Source organism: Anoplolepis gracilipes, chromosome 8, assembly GCF_047496725.1.
Source record: "Anoplolepis gracilipes chromosome 8, ASM4749672v1, whole genome shotgun sequence".
Classification (NCBI taxonomy): Eukaryota; Metazoa; Arthropoda; class Insecta; order Hymenoptera; family Formicidae; genus Anoplolepis; species Anoplolepis gracilipes.
The window spans coordinates 3,122,517-3,136,394 of record NC_132977.1 but is presented as its reverse complement, the minus strand read 5'-3'; the positions used below and the strand labels follow the sequence as shown (position 1 = coordinate 3,136,394).

The 13,878-nt window shown below is 35.4% G+C and overlaps 1 protein-coding gene across 9 annotated transcripts in view; it reads left to right on the top strand.

Moving 5' to 3' along the window:
- Smash (smallish) overlaps positions 1–13,878 on the top strand; it is a 68,926-nt gene that overhangs the window by 43,529 nt on the left and 11,519 nt on the right. For 5 of the 9 annotated variants that reach the window (XM_072897984.1, XM_072897982.1, XM_072897983.1 and 2 more), the window contains exons 2-6: positions 7,928–8,079; positions 8,506–8,694; positions 9,186–9,473; positions 9,970–11,484; positions 11,795–12,733. In XM_072897984.1, the coding sequence (XP_072754085.1) occupies positions 8,029–8,079; positions 8,506–8,694; positions 9,186–9,473; positions 9,970–11,484; positions 11,795–12,733 (2,982 nt within the window). In that variant the 5' untranslated portion in view covers positions 7,928–8,028. Of the gene's footprint in view, positions 1–7,911; positions 8,080–8,505; positions 8,695–9,185; positions 9,474–9,711; positions 9,854–9,969; positions 11,485–11,794; positions 12,734–13,878 lie in introns of those variants that run through there. The other 4 variants (XM_072897988.1, XM_072897987.1, XM_072897980.1 and 1 more) reach the window with 3 other exon arrangements.

Genomic DNA, 13,878 nt, shown 5'->3' with positions numbered 1-13,878 from the left:
AGAAACTAGAGCGGAACGAGCTGAAGAAGCGGACCGACATGAGATTTACCGTAAGATGTCCTTCCCTTTGTCGTTCTTATACTATATTAGATTATGCATCCCCTTTAAAAAGAGAGAAAAAAAATATTATATTTAAAATTTTATGTATCTGAAGTGTTATTAAACATTAAATATTAAATATATTAAAGAAATATTAATATTGGTTATTAACAATTAGTGATATTTAGCATTTTATTAGTTATTTTAATATATGTCTAATATGTATAATATAATATTGATTTTTATTTAAGAATTTAAAAGAATTAAAAGGCCGAATTTTTATATTTTACATAATTACGTGTAAATAATTCAATTTTTGGATAAGGATAAATTGATTCTATATTTATAATTAAACTATAATTAAATCTTATTTCTCTCTTATTTTATATCGAGAACGAAATAAATTTCCTCCAAATCACAAATGTCACATTTTCTTGCGGCACGAGAGGCGCGTTTATTTTTTGCGAAGGGGATAACCGCGTCGATTTTACATTCGGAGTCTGGATTGATGGAATAGCTCACGAAATTCGCGATCCCGCCGACGTGATTGTACGTCCGATTAATCTCCGCCGACGTGCCAGCAGAGCCGGGAAACGTCTATTTATTGCCGTCGCGCGCCAAGGATGCGGACAATTTCCTGGTTCAAGTGCATCCCGGGCGCCCAGGAATTTGGACGACTCCCCGTATACGCGAGATAATAATCCGTCGTCACCGAGATATGACGGAGACACGCCCGTATGCATATTTATACAATGGGCATTTATTGCAACAAGATGCACGAGCAAAGGATGCAAACGATGTCGGCGACGACGCCGACCAAACGCCTTCATTGAATATCTTCGTTCTCTCTACCTCTCTCTCTCTCTGTTTCTCTTTACTTATAATTAGCGAACGGATTCTGCCGCGATGCATACGCCACGCGTGTAACGGCACTGACAAGTCATTGTACAATGCATGTATGCGGGTGTCTTTTCTTTTCTCTTGTTTCTTTTCCATATACGTACACAAGATACTATCGTAAGATACATATAGTCATGCAAGGAATTGCTTTGCGCCTACAAGGATAACAGGATGAAATAAACTTTTAAAACCAAATGAAGTAATTCATAGATAATCAAGAAAGTAGTAGGGTTTATCATTAATTTTAATTTTAGTATCCATGAGAAAAAATACGTTATTTATTATTTTCCATCATTATATTTTTATGTAAATTTATTTATTATATGATATTGTGCGCCTAAAGATCTTATTCAATTTTGAGAAAGCATGGTCTCTATTCCTTGGAAAAAACCTCAAAATTTGCCAGGCATTTCTTTTTTATCTGGAAAAATCAGGAAATTCTCGTGGAATTTTATTCAAACTCAGGGAAATTGAAAAATTTTTTTTGCTCTTATTTTGTAAGGAAGCCAAATAAATTATGTGTTATAATACAATATTGAATATATTATAATATATATTTTTTATATTAAATGTCTTAAAATTTTGAATATTTTTCTTTATTTGAATTTTTAATAATAAAAAAAATCAAAATTGTATACAAGTGAAAAATGGTATTTTTAAATATATTTACAAATCTAGCATTTGAAACCAAAGTAAATTTTTCATATAAATAAAAAACCTTAGAAAACGCATGCAATAAAAACACTTATTTTAAAAAATCTTTAAAATAGTTTCTTTACCTCAAATTTTGAACAAAAATGCCTGGAAGATCAGGAAATTTTAAAGGAATTTTTTTTATACAAGGTTTGGGTAGGCACGCTGAAAAGATAGAAATAAATGTAGCAAGAGACGAACTTCCTCACAAACTTGAAGAAAAAAAAAAAATAAATATAAAATATATAATAAATATTAATATATGTAACAATAATAAATATAATATTATTCTACAATAAATATATAAATAAACCTTAACAATTCTTTATAAACTGTCAAAATCTCGTTTCTTCATAAAAATCCATTCGATTGTACCTGCTTTCTTTCTTCGACAGCGTGCAACCGGCCGATCCCGATTGTCCGAATTCGCACTCGATCGCAAGAAAGCACTTCTGCCTTCGCGACCAAGATTTATCCCTCGCGCTCTAATTGAGTTCTCTCGAGACGAGATCGACCCGATCGCGATGTAAAGCACGCACCCGATATCGGGAGGCTCGTTCGTCGCGTGGCCCAGCAGCTCTCGAGAGGCAGCTTCGAGCATCGCTCGCACAGGAGGCCGCGACGGCCTCCTCTCCTTCTCCCAAGGGAAGAGGGCATCGCCCTGACCGTGACCTAGCCACCGCTCCCCACGGCCGAACAAACGTACACGTACACGAACATTCGAGCGGCCAGTTTGTACACTCGGACACACACAACACACACACGTGCGTGCCATCTCATCGCGCGCGCAAGATGATCCTCCGCGAGCTTGTATACTCCGTCGTACTCTGTTTATCGTTGAAAACGCGACGAAACAACTCGCGCCACGGTTCTGACCAAATGTACATTATGATGTGATTTTTGTCAGAAAAGTTTCGATTCTCTTGTTTATTTATTTTTTTTTTTTTATTTTTGGAAAAAAGAAATGTGATATTTACATGCATATAATCCTTATTATACTGATGATTTTCTAACAGCATTAATTTCCTGAAAACAAATAATTGTAAAACTGGAAGCAAATTATTTTTCAAATTTATTATTCTAGTCTTTATTTATTTAGAAGGCTCAAAAAAGGTATCTAAATTTTTTCAGATTTTTTAAAACACTTTTAATTAATACACATATTAATAAAGTCATTGAAAATACGCTGACCCATCTGTACAGTTAGAAGATGTAAAAAAAACAGTACGGAATAATAAGGATTGATGATACAAAGTTCAGATCCTTTTTAAATATGTGTTCTATATTGTAATTTTTATTTATATCTTTTGAACTGCATAATTTTTATCTAATAAATTGTATAAAGCTTTTTATATTTAAAGTACTTAATTCAATGACAGAAATTAACCCTTATTGTACTGGTGGATTATTTTTGTTGATGATTTTTCTACAGCGTCAATTTTTTAAAAACGAATAATCGTAAAATAATATATTTAAGCAAATTATTTTTCAAATTTATTCTGATTTTTATTTAAAAGGATCAAAAATAGTATCTAAATTCTTTTCAGATTTTTTAAAACATTTTTAATTAATACACATATTAATAAAGTTATTGAAAATATGATGACCCACTTAGAATTAGAAGATGTAAAAAAGCAATACGGAATAAAGGTTAATAATATAAAGTTCAAATCCTTTTCAAACGATGCTCTATAAAATGTAATTTTTATTTATACCCTTGAATTGAATAATTTTTATCGTATAAATTATAAAGCTTCTTTAAAATATCTAATTCAATATTTTACGAACTCGTTAGGTTCAAAATAATAATGAATATCATAGATTTTTTTATATTTAGTTTGTAAATAATATAAATTATAAATAATAGCCTACAATAATCATAAGTAATAATTATAAATAATTTATAATTATAAATTGTAAATAAAAAGCCCAAGCAATGTACGTGGAATGTTAGAAAATGTTCACGAAATAATCGAGAGATACGTTTCGAAGATGCGGGAGATACCTGCTCCCGTCGTATTTCTAAAATACACGTACACATACGTGTTTGGGTTTGGGGAAGGAGGGAACACTTACGATCACGCGATCGTGCCCCCGAGAAATGTGTCTATGCGTGCGTATCGGATCGTATGGTACAGGGCCCTGGACCGACAGCGAAACCGGCCCAGCTTCTATCTGTTATGGAGAGCTAACTACCTTCGCACATTCTCCTCCGCGATATTTCGTCGTGGATTTACCGTGTGAGACGTCTCTCGGCTTAAGCAGCGTCGCTTACATAAGCGTGTTATAAATCCCCATCTCCTTCCTTTTTTCATTCTAATGGCGCATTAAGGCATGCCCCTACATCTTATGCCATCTCGCTCTCGTGCGTGACATTAGAAGCCGGGAAAATACACGCGCGAATATAATTCTCGCAGCTTATGCCTTCGTGTGAATGATCCTTTTTTTTTTTTTTTTTTTTTTTTTTCGATAAATCGGCTTGTAAGATGCGACAGAAATCCCGCACGAAACGATTTTCCAAGACGTTGCATAGGTTTATCTAGATTTCGAATTATTTTGACAACAAGTAACCACATCTCGTATCGCAAGATTTATGTATCATCGGTATTCCATTTTATTTTTTCTCGGATTATCTTAATTTTTTTATGGTGTCATTTATGACGTGGCGTGTATATATATAGTTTACGACACATGTTGGGATTCTTAATAAGCAAGTATTACCTAAAGACCTAAATAAAAGGCAACGTAGAAAGTAGTTCTATGTAATACGGCCGGTAAAGACTAACCATAGATGAATTTGACGTTCTATGAAAGCGGCAGCCTTTATAGTTTATGATGATCAGAGTGCTCGATGACCGTAAAACACCCTGACATAGTTTAATAAAAGACCGAAGCCGACCAACACCGATCACGTTAGCATAAAGTAATCTTTTTATGCACCATAAAATGTTACAGTGGTTTTTCGTCGCATCCGAAAAAAAAAAATATATAAAAGTATTTATGTGGACGTCGCGACGCCTCGCAAAAAAGTCGCTTTAGACGAATACGTCTGGATCGTCCTTGATCTTAATAAATGGAAGTATTTATACACGTGTCACTTTAACGTTTATCATATCAATGCACTCTTCTGAGTTGTATACATTTGTATATCGATACGAATATGGCTGACAGCTGTAATATCCTGCTGCGATTATGCAATGATCGTCTGTTGCTGAGGCGATGGATAAAACTTCGGGGTCAGTTTTAAACTGACTGGTGATAATAAAGAAAAAATACTGTAATAATATATATATCAGCAGCTTTACCTCAAAACTCTCATTTATAAACTACGCATTATTTAACTATTTATTTAAACAACAGAATTAATTTATACTTAATATTGACTACTTTACAGTCATGTTTTCTCACAAATATATTTTCTGCTGAAACACGATTAATTTTCGGGTGTAAAAAAAAAAAAAAAAAAAAAGAAATGACGCATCTGTCGAGAAAAAAGGAAATGCATATATTAAAATATGATTCTTATAGGTCGTACGGCTTGTATTATTGCAAATTATTTTGGTGAATTTATCAAATGATTCGGAAGGTTTTTTTTTGGATATGTCTGCGTGCATGGAATAGTAGTAGCGATATTTTCAGAACGTATGCGACTGCAGCCTGCGATACCGCAGACATCCACCACACTTGCAATACGCCAGAATATCAACGCCATAAATGTGCGAAATTTCTTGAAACTTACGAGAGACTTAGATCCGGTGATTTCGATTTAATTTTAATTATCAGAATGTCCACAATCTTGTAAAAAAATTTCCTAAAAATTGCCTGATTTTTCAAGTATTTTTGTTTAAAATTCTGGATAAAAAGAATATTTCAAAGATTTTTTTATGTAGTTTTCTAAAATAATTTTTTTTATGTTTTTCATAAAATAAGTCTTTTATTTTTATACGAAAAAAAACAGAGTCTCTTAAGAGTTAGATTTGTAAGTGTACTGAAAAAATTGAATGGCTTTTGTAAGATGAACATTTTTAAAATGAAGTTGTATAAATTTATTTATATTGTTTATTTTTTATCATTAAAAATTATAATAAAGAATATATAGAACATATTCAGTATTTTAAGATATTGAATATAAAAGAAATATATATATATATATATTTATAATATTGTATTTTAAATACATAATTCACTTGTTAGATTACTGACTGTTTACAATATCAGAGTAAAAATATCTAAAAGAGAAATTAAAAAAAAAGCTTAAATATTTCCAATAAAAAATTGAATTTCCTGATATTTCTTAGTAAAATTTCGTCCAGTAATTTCTTGACTTTTTCAAACATTTTTACAAGAAATTCCTGAAAATTCCAGATTTGTCACTTTATTATATATCTTCATATTTACTTGAGTCGAATCAATCATTTTGCTTGTGCAATGTTTCTTTACAATGATTTTTATCTTTATTTTTCGCAATATTCACTGTAATTAAAGAGTTGCTTCTCTTTTTTCGATGCGATTTCTCGAATGCATGTAATCTCATAAAGAGTTCTTGTTCCTAATATGATTAAAAATGCACTGAACGCGTAAAATATCCATTACAACCTTTAACGACACTTTAATTATATATTTTTACTCCACAAGTTTTCTCGCCAACCAGCCTTAATTTTCACACAAGAACCACGATACGAAAAAATTACATCCAAGTTCAGCGGACGGAGATAATCGGATCGGACTCTGTATATGTGTAGTTTATATCACATGCTTTCTCTCTCTCTCTCTCTCTCTCTCTTTCAAAGATAAACCAAATAAAACCACTAATGGAAAACAGACTGTTACGTGCGCGAGCCAGCGACAGAAATATCCAGCCTTGACTTCTTCGCGATCCTCGTGTCGATTTCCTTCTCCGAAAACTACATTCCCGCGTCTCGTTCGCTCCAGAACTGCTTTGAAAGGCTTGTTTACTTGATCTGCGACGAGACAGAAAGAGCGAGAGAGAGAGACTCGCTGCTCATCTCCATGCGTTTACATGCACGATCGCGATGTCATTGAAGCGACCATAGGTATCGTAAGAATTCTATCTGACTGACGGCCGATGCACAATCGGACGTATCGAGGTATATGCGACATGTCCTGTCGTGGCGAATGAACGACTATTATCAGCGAACATGTCTCGCGATCTGCTGTACCGTGAACAACAAGATTGTCGAAAGAAAAATGCAATTTCAATCACTTCAAGAGTCTTCCAAGCGTATCTAAAAATTGAAACTGGAGATGTCTTCTTAAAAATGTTTTATTTGAAAAATTTATATATTTTTAATTTTTTTTTAATATTCTTGCCAGTAATTTTGTAACATTTAATATAATTTAATCGAAATTTCAAATAATTTAATAATATTAATATAATTAAATTATTAATATATATAATAATAAATGTAGTAATATAATAAAATTATTTGAAATTTTAATTCAAATAAAAATTAATTTATATTTTCAAGAAATATTATGTTCTAAAAAAACCACGTGATGGAAATTTTAAAATAATCTTGGGAATGTTAACCAATTTTAATAATTAATTTTTTTATCGTAAACTCATTACTAAAAGAAAACTATTGAAAGCAAAATAACACATATATTTTGGAATAAAGAATTTTTGGAAATAACACACGCCTATATGCGCGGATATGACGCGCAAACATAAACCGAAGACGATAATATTCGTGCGCAAGATATAAACGTTCGAAAATTCAAAGCGAGCATTTACTATAAATGAAAGGTATATAGTTAAGATAAAATATATTTATGATAAGATACTCAAAATAAATAGACTTTAATACTTTATTAAAGCAATCTTATTTTTGAATTTTTTATTGATTACGAGAAAAAGCTGTAAATTAGTCTTTGAATTATAGACTATAATAAAAGAATATTTTTTATTCGAACTAATAGGGTGAATTATATCGGCGATTAATTTTTATTTTAATAAAATTTTAAATAATTTTATTATATTACTATATTTATTATTTTATATATATATATATAAAATAATAATAATAATAATAATAATAATAAATATATATATATATATATTAATAATTTAATTATATTAATATTATTAAATTATTTGAAATTTTGATTAAATTATATTAAATGTTAAGAAATTTAAGAACTGTGTACTAAATATTATTACGGTAAATACGTACGATCGACAAGCTTTTACTGTTATTTTATTATTATTTAATAGTTTAAATTTCCTGATTATATTAAATGTTCTTTATTAACCTTTAGCACTTGTTTTGGGCAGGAACAAGACATAGGATGGGCCGAGTCATGCAAAGAGGTGTCGTTCAACACTGAAGGGGAGGAGTATCTCAAAAAAGCGAGAGAAGCAGGAGAGCGTGAAGAATGCCTGCTTCGTCGCAAGCCGCCGCAACCGAGCGGCGAAACGAAAGGACGGTTAGTAAATCTATTATATTTTTACAACAAACAATTATGCAATATGTAATTCACATATTAATGGATTAATATATACTGATATTTCTAAATTAAAAAGACATATTTGTAATTTTTTCATTAATAAATAAAAGTGGATATAAAAATAAAAAGTAGATTAATAAAAAATATTTGTAATTTTTTTTAAATGAGATAAATTTTCTACGAAATACGAATAGTTAAAAATTTTAAATTCGATAATATATATATATATATATATATACTCTTTAAATATTTATTTTAACGGAAAATTATACTCCATTTTAATAAACAAATATTGTTTGACATTTCTTTTATGTAGAAGTTTTATTTAAATATTGTATTTTATGATATATGAAAAAATACATGAAAAAAAGGGTTAGAGATGTGATCTCGTTTATTCTGCCACAGTTAACACATGAACCACCGAAATTGAAAACTACTTTGAAAACGCCCCCCAAGCAAGCAACCAATCCTTTACAATTCGTCAAGGTCGGGCCATGTTCGTTATATCAAACCGCGCAAGAGCAACTGCAAAAAGTTCAAGAAGTGAAGAAAATCAAACAGGAAGTTCGCGATGATCCCGAAGATTGGCAATCGGTAAGTCTTTAACACATATTTTTAATAAAAAAGGAAAGATATTCCGATTGCAATTCGCTAATTAATATTTGTGTACGATATAATATCTTGAATTTATTTAAACATTATATATAAAATTAGTCAATTATGAACTCTCTATATATTGAATTAAAAATCTATTTTGTATGCATTTTGTATATATATATATATATATATATATATATATATATATATATATATTTTTTTTTTCTGAAATTTTTTTATTAATTATTATTTTATTCTATTTTTATTGAAATATAAATATTATAAAATAAATCAAAATATTTATTATAACTCATTATATTCATATAAAATTTACCGTAATTTATAAGAAAGAGACTTCAAATCTTTTAATGAAATTAATTGAATATTACACGTACGCATATATTTAGATTTTTTTTATAATAGATTATAGATGAGAGGAGATATTAATGCAACTTTTTCTTAAATAATGAAATCAATTTTGTCTGCAGAATTTAGATAACTGGAAGAGTAGCCGGAGGAAGCGGCAGGAACATATAATCGAGCGAGTGGTGGAGGTGAAAAAACTCGAGTTGGAAGAACATGATCGTCAGCGTCGTCGGAACAAAACCTTTTCGGAAATGATGGAGGAACGCGGTAACAGAGGTCGCAAGCTGAGCATCAGTTTGGCCATGTACAACGACGACGACGCGAATGATCTCAGCGACCTTGGAATCGGTACCAGTAGCGGCAAGAGCTCGGTCAGCGGTGATACGCATGATGACACGCACAGTGTTCTGGTGCGTATCTATAGCCTTTGCATACGATTCACTTTTATCGAAGGACAATCTTTTAATCTATCGACATATTCATTTTATAAAGATTTTATTTACAAATTATTTATGAATTTTTAGTAGCTTCTTTTTTTCTTCTTTTTTTTAAAAAAGTCAAAAAATTTTTGTCTGCGCAGAAGTTTATGAATTCAAAATTTATCACCGAAATCTCGCTAAAATACATCCATCAGTTATGTATCCATGACCGCTGTATGTTTATTTACATCATACATGTTATGTTTATTACAAGTATTTATATTTAATTTTAAATCGTCGCTTATCGGTTGCCAGTTGTTTCTGTACTTTATATGTTCAAAATAGATATAGACTAGATTAACGGAAAAAGAGTAAGATTGCGTGTTCGAGATTAAGCTACAGCGGAAAATTATTAATTTTGAATTATCATCACAGCTATCATTTGATCGAGAAAATATATTACTTACTCTCATTTGTAAAATTTTAGAGTGACAGAGACAGCGAGATCGAGAAGAGCCATTCGGACGTGGACAACATCACCGACGGGATCTCATCCACGATGACGATCACCGCAACGCTGCCGACGACGGCAACGACAGTCACGACCACATCGGAAATAGCATCGGCGACAATAACAACGGCGGAAGCAATTACGACAACTTCGACAGTGACAACGTCCACCCCGACGAGGAAAGTATTCAGCGGTGGTTTTCATGGCAGTCACAATCATAATCAGGAGTACGATTCCGCTACCACCGCGACAACGAGCTCGCCTGAACCGGAAGAATACACGTACGAAGGCGCCATTCGCGGTTACGTCTCGAGGGTGTCGCAAAATATACCAAGAAGGTCTTTAACCGGGATCGATTCCAAACTAGAGGCGACCAAGTCGTCGATGAACGGTTCCAAGACGAGCTTAAACGACGACAGTACTAACAAGTCGCCTCTATCGGTGGTAAAGGTGGATATACTCAAGAGACGCGAGGTGTTTGAGAAGGCGTCGCAGAAGAGTAACGACAGCAAGACAAACAACAGGTTATCCGGTGACTTCACCGGCACGAAGTCGATTAAGGAGAGACTGTCGAGTCTCGAGAGGCAAAAGTACGAGACTGAGAATGGCGACAAAGCTGCCAACAAATCACTTAATCGACTGTCTGGCGATATGAGCTCGATCCGGGAGAGGCTCACCCATTTGGAGAAGCAGGCTTCGGAGCGAGAGAACAAGAGTTCCGTTCATCGCAAGCTCAGCACGGAAGATCTGGAGACAGTGAGGCCTCTCAGGGAAAGACTGTCTACTCTAGAAAAATACAGCAGCAGCGACGAGTCCTCGGTACCGACCTCGACGAACGAGTCGCGCTCACGAAATGGCGAGCTAACCGCCAGGACGATCAAGGATCGCTTCATCAGTACATTCAACGACGCCGGCAGGAACAAGGACGCGACTGACAAACGTGGACCCGCCCACGTCGGCAAACATCCGCTCTGTTTTCGAGATCAGGAGAACAGGGTTGACACATCAACGCCTAGCGAGAGGAGCTCGTCGCCCGATTCGGAGTATCGTGTACCTCGCGCCGTCTTCCATAGGAGTTTGGACTCTCTGGATGCCGATGCTTCTAGCGGACCAGACACCTTTGAACGCGTGCAAAGCCTCGAGGAGCTCGACTACGGGCGGCGATATCCCGCCTCGTCATCGTCCGCGGAACTCCTGAACGACACGGATCGCGAGGACTCAGGTATTCATACCGCGGATGTCAGTTGCTCGGTCAGCCAGGCGGACGAACCGATCGACGAGGAAATCGTGCATCATACTGGTGGCACAATCATTGAGCCGAGACGGGAAGTCATCGTCGAAGAGAGGGTTAAGCTACTTCCGTCGTCTGCTACTTCCATCGTTCAGGAAGACACGTCGGCGGCGAACATGACAGTCGAAGCACCGAACGATACCACGACGGCTACTCACTCGCAGTTTACCAGTTCCCGGGAGGCAGTAGCGGTGAACAAGGTGAGTGAAATATTGTTTGTTTATTGAATTTTAAATATAAAATAATCCCGAAAGTTTCGACAAGGATTTTAGACTTTTTAAGTCCAAGTAAACGCAAAGTGTGACTCCTTTTCTTTATACGGGCTCAAATAAGAGCACATATAATTCTATTACTAACTGATTTCTTTTACATCCTATATACATTCGTATTTTAAATTTAATCATTGTTTTTACCATGTGACTCTGCTTTCTTTCTTTTCACCTTCTTTTTTTCTGGTTATGGGTTGAACAATGGGACTACAAATCGGGTTGTAACTCTCTGATTCTGTAGGGTACTGCTGACAGCTCTGGAAAACTATCGACTAACAAATCACAGCCGCACATAGAGACTACTACTAATCCTAATACACTTCAATCGCATACCTCGGTGTCTCGCCCGGCCACTCATCCGAGTCCCAATCGAGCACCTCCGCGAGAAATCACTCCCGAAAGCTTCTCAAAGTCGCGGACGTTCGGCAAAGACGCGGCCGAGCTCAAGACAGATTCCGAACCGAATCTCAACGAGTCTATAGTGTCAGCCAGTTTGAAACTTTCCATCGAGCAAGCGAGACCGAAGTTCGTTGGCCAAACAAAGCGGCAGAATCTCGTCAAGGAACACTTTTCCACCAACGCTCTTCCGTCTCCGGCACCTTTGGATGTCGTTCTTAGCGCGGAAACTTACCAATTATCTTTCCCCTCCGTCAGAACGACAACTCCAATTGGTCCAACTGTCGAGGCCAATCCTTCGCTTTCCAAACCCACGTCTTCCCGAACGATATCCAAAATTCCCACCCCTCTTTCTCGTAAAATTGCAAAGTCCTCGTCTGGGCAAGACTCTGTTTTGACCACGTCCGCCCTCAAAGCTTCACCTTCAAAGGCGAGTAATAAGTCCTTGACGACTTATCAGACTTCCAGTCCGATTTGGAGAACGTCCGAAACGACTCTTCCTACTTCCTCCGTCGAATTCTCCTCTTCGCCAACATCCATCCAATCAAGTCCAACGGAACAACCCGTACTTCCTTCCTCTCCTTCGTCGAAACTTGTCTCAGGAAACGCGCGATGCCACGAAGAGACGTCACTACTACCTGCGGAACGTCGTCGAACCGTAGTGGAGGTGTGCGAGAAGGTAGTGGTACCTCAGGGCAAGACTCCTACGACGCCGCCAGTGACGCCGTTCATCACGGTGAATCATCTGACACACGCAGGGGACAAGCATGGTTCTGTGACCGAGGTTAGAAACGATCAGCAACAACCCGGCAACGCCTCGAAAAAGTCTTAAAGTGCGAGACTCCCTTTTTTTTTTTTTTTTTTTTTTTTTCTTCTTTTTTTCACAATAACCAGTACTGTCCTCCGCTTTTGATCAGCTTCTAGACAAACCGTGCTAGATCTTGTACATAGATTACATCTCAGTGGGGGCTACGCGGACTCAGAGAAACGTCAAACATGCGACATGTTGAGAGAATGAGGATGCCAGGAGCAATTCTGTCGTGGCTGAACGGTTTAGCCGGTGTTCTCGTATCTGTCAACTGATGAGTCGAATGAATCTAAAACGTTTACAAGAGTCATCCGGTCTGTTACTGGTTCTTGGAATCTTTTTCGAGGGGATTATTATTATTATTACTAAAGGATTAGCATAACGCACAGGTCATTATCACGTCTACGAAATTAAACTTAAACTGTACCGTCAATCAGTCGTGTAAATAGGCGCGAGGCAGGTGCGAGCAGGTTATAAGATAATCTCCGGCACTACTATAGAGTTAAATCGGGTTATATATACAAAAGCGCTTGTACATTGTAACGGTTACTCTATATATATATATATATTATAACGGCATAATGATTTGCAATAAAGTTTATGTTTACGGTATGTCTGCGACGTAACAGCAGGCGACCAAGTGCTGTCAAATACATTGCACATGCCGTTTTTAACGAGAAGACGTCGACGACCGATTTCGGCAACGCTGACCATAATTGGGGAAAGTTAAAACCAATCAAAAAAAAGGGCACTTAAAAATTAAGATTAAAGATTGATTGGCGAAATCGATCGTACGAAAGAATAAGCCATTGTGATATATAAACAGTCAATCGCTCCTCCAATCTTAATTACCGAATGCGATCAATCGTTATTAAGTCGAGTACATGCGATTAGAATTATCAATCGCGCGAGAAACTGTACAGAGACGATATCACGGTCTGTTCTCCGAATAAATGCACGAATGTAAGCCTCGCTGCATTTGTTGTAACGGTCTTTCCAGCGAACTTTGAAAGAACACGCTGACACTTGACGCGCGATTATGATTAATTGTCATGTATTGTAGCGGTCGAAAGAGAACGAGCAACGATGAAATACATAAGATACAAAAACACTGGTCAACG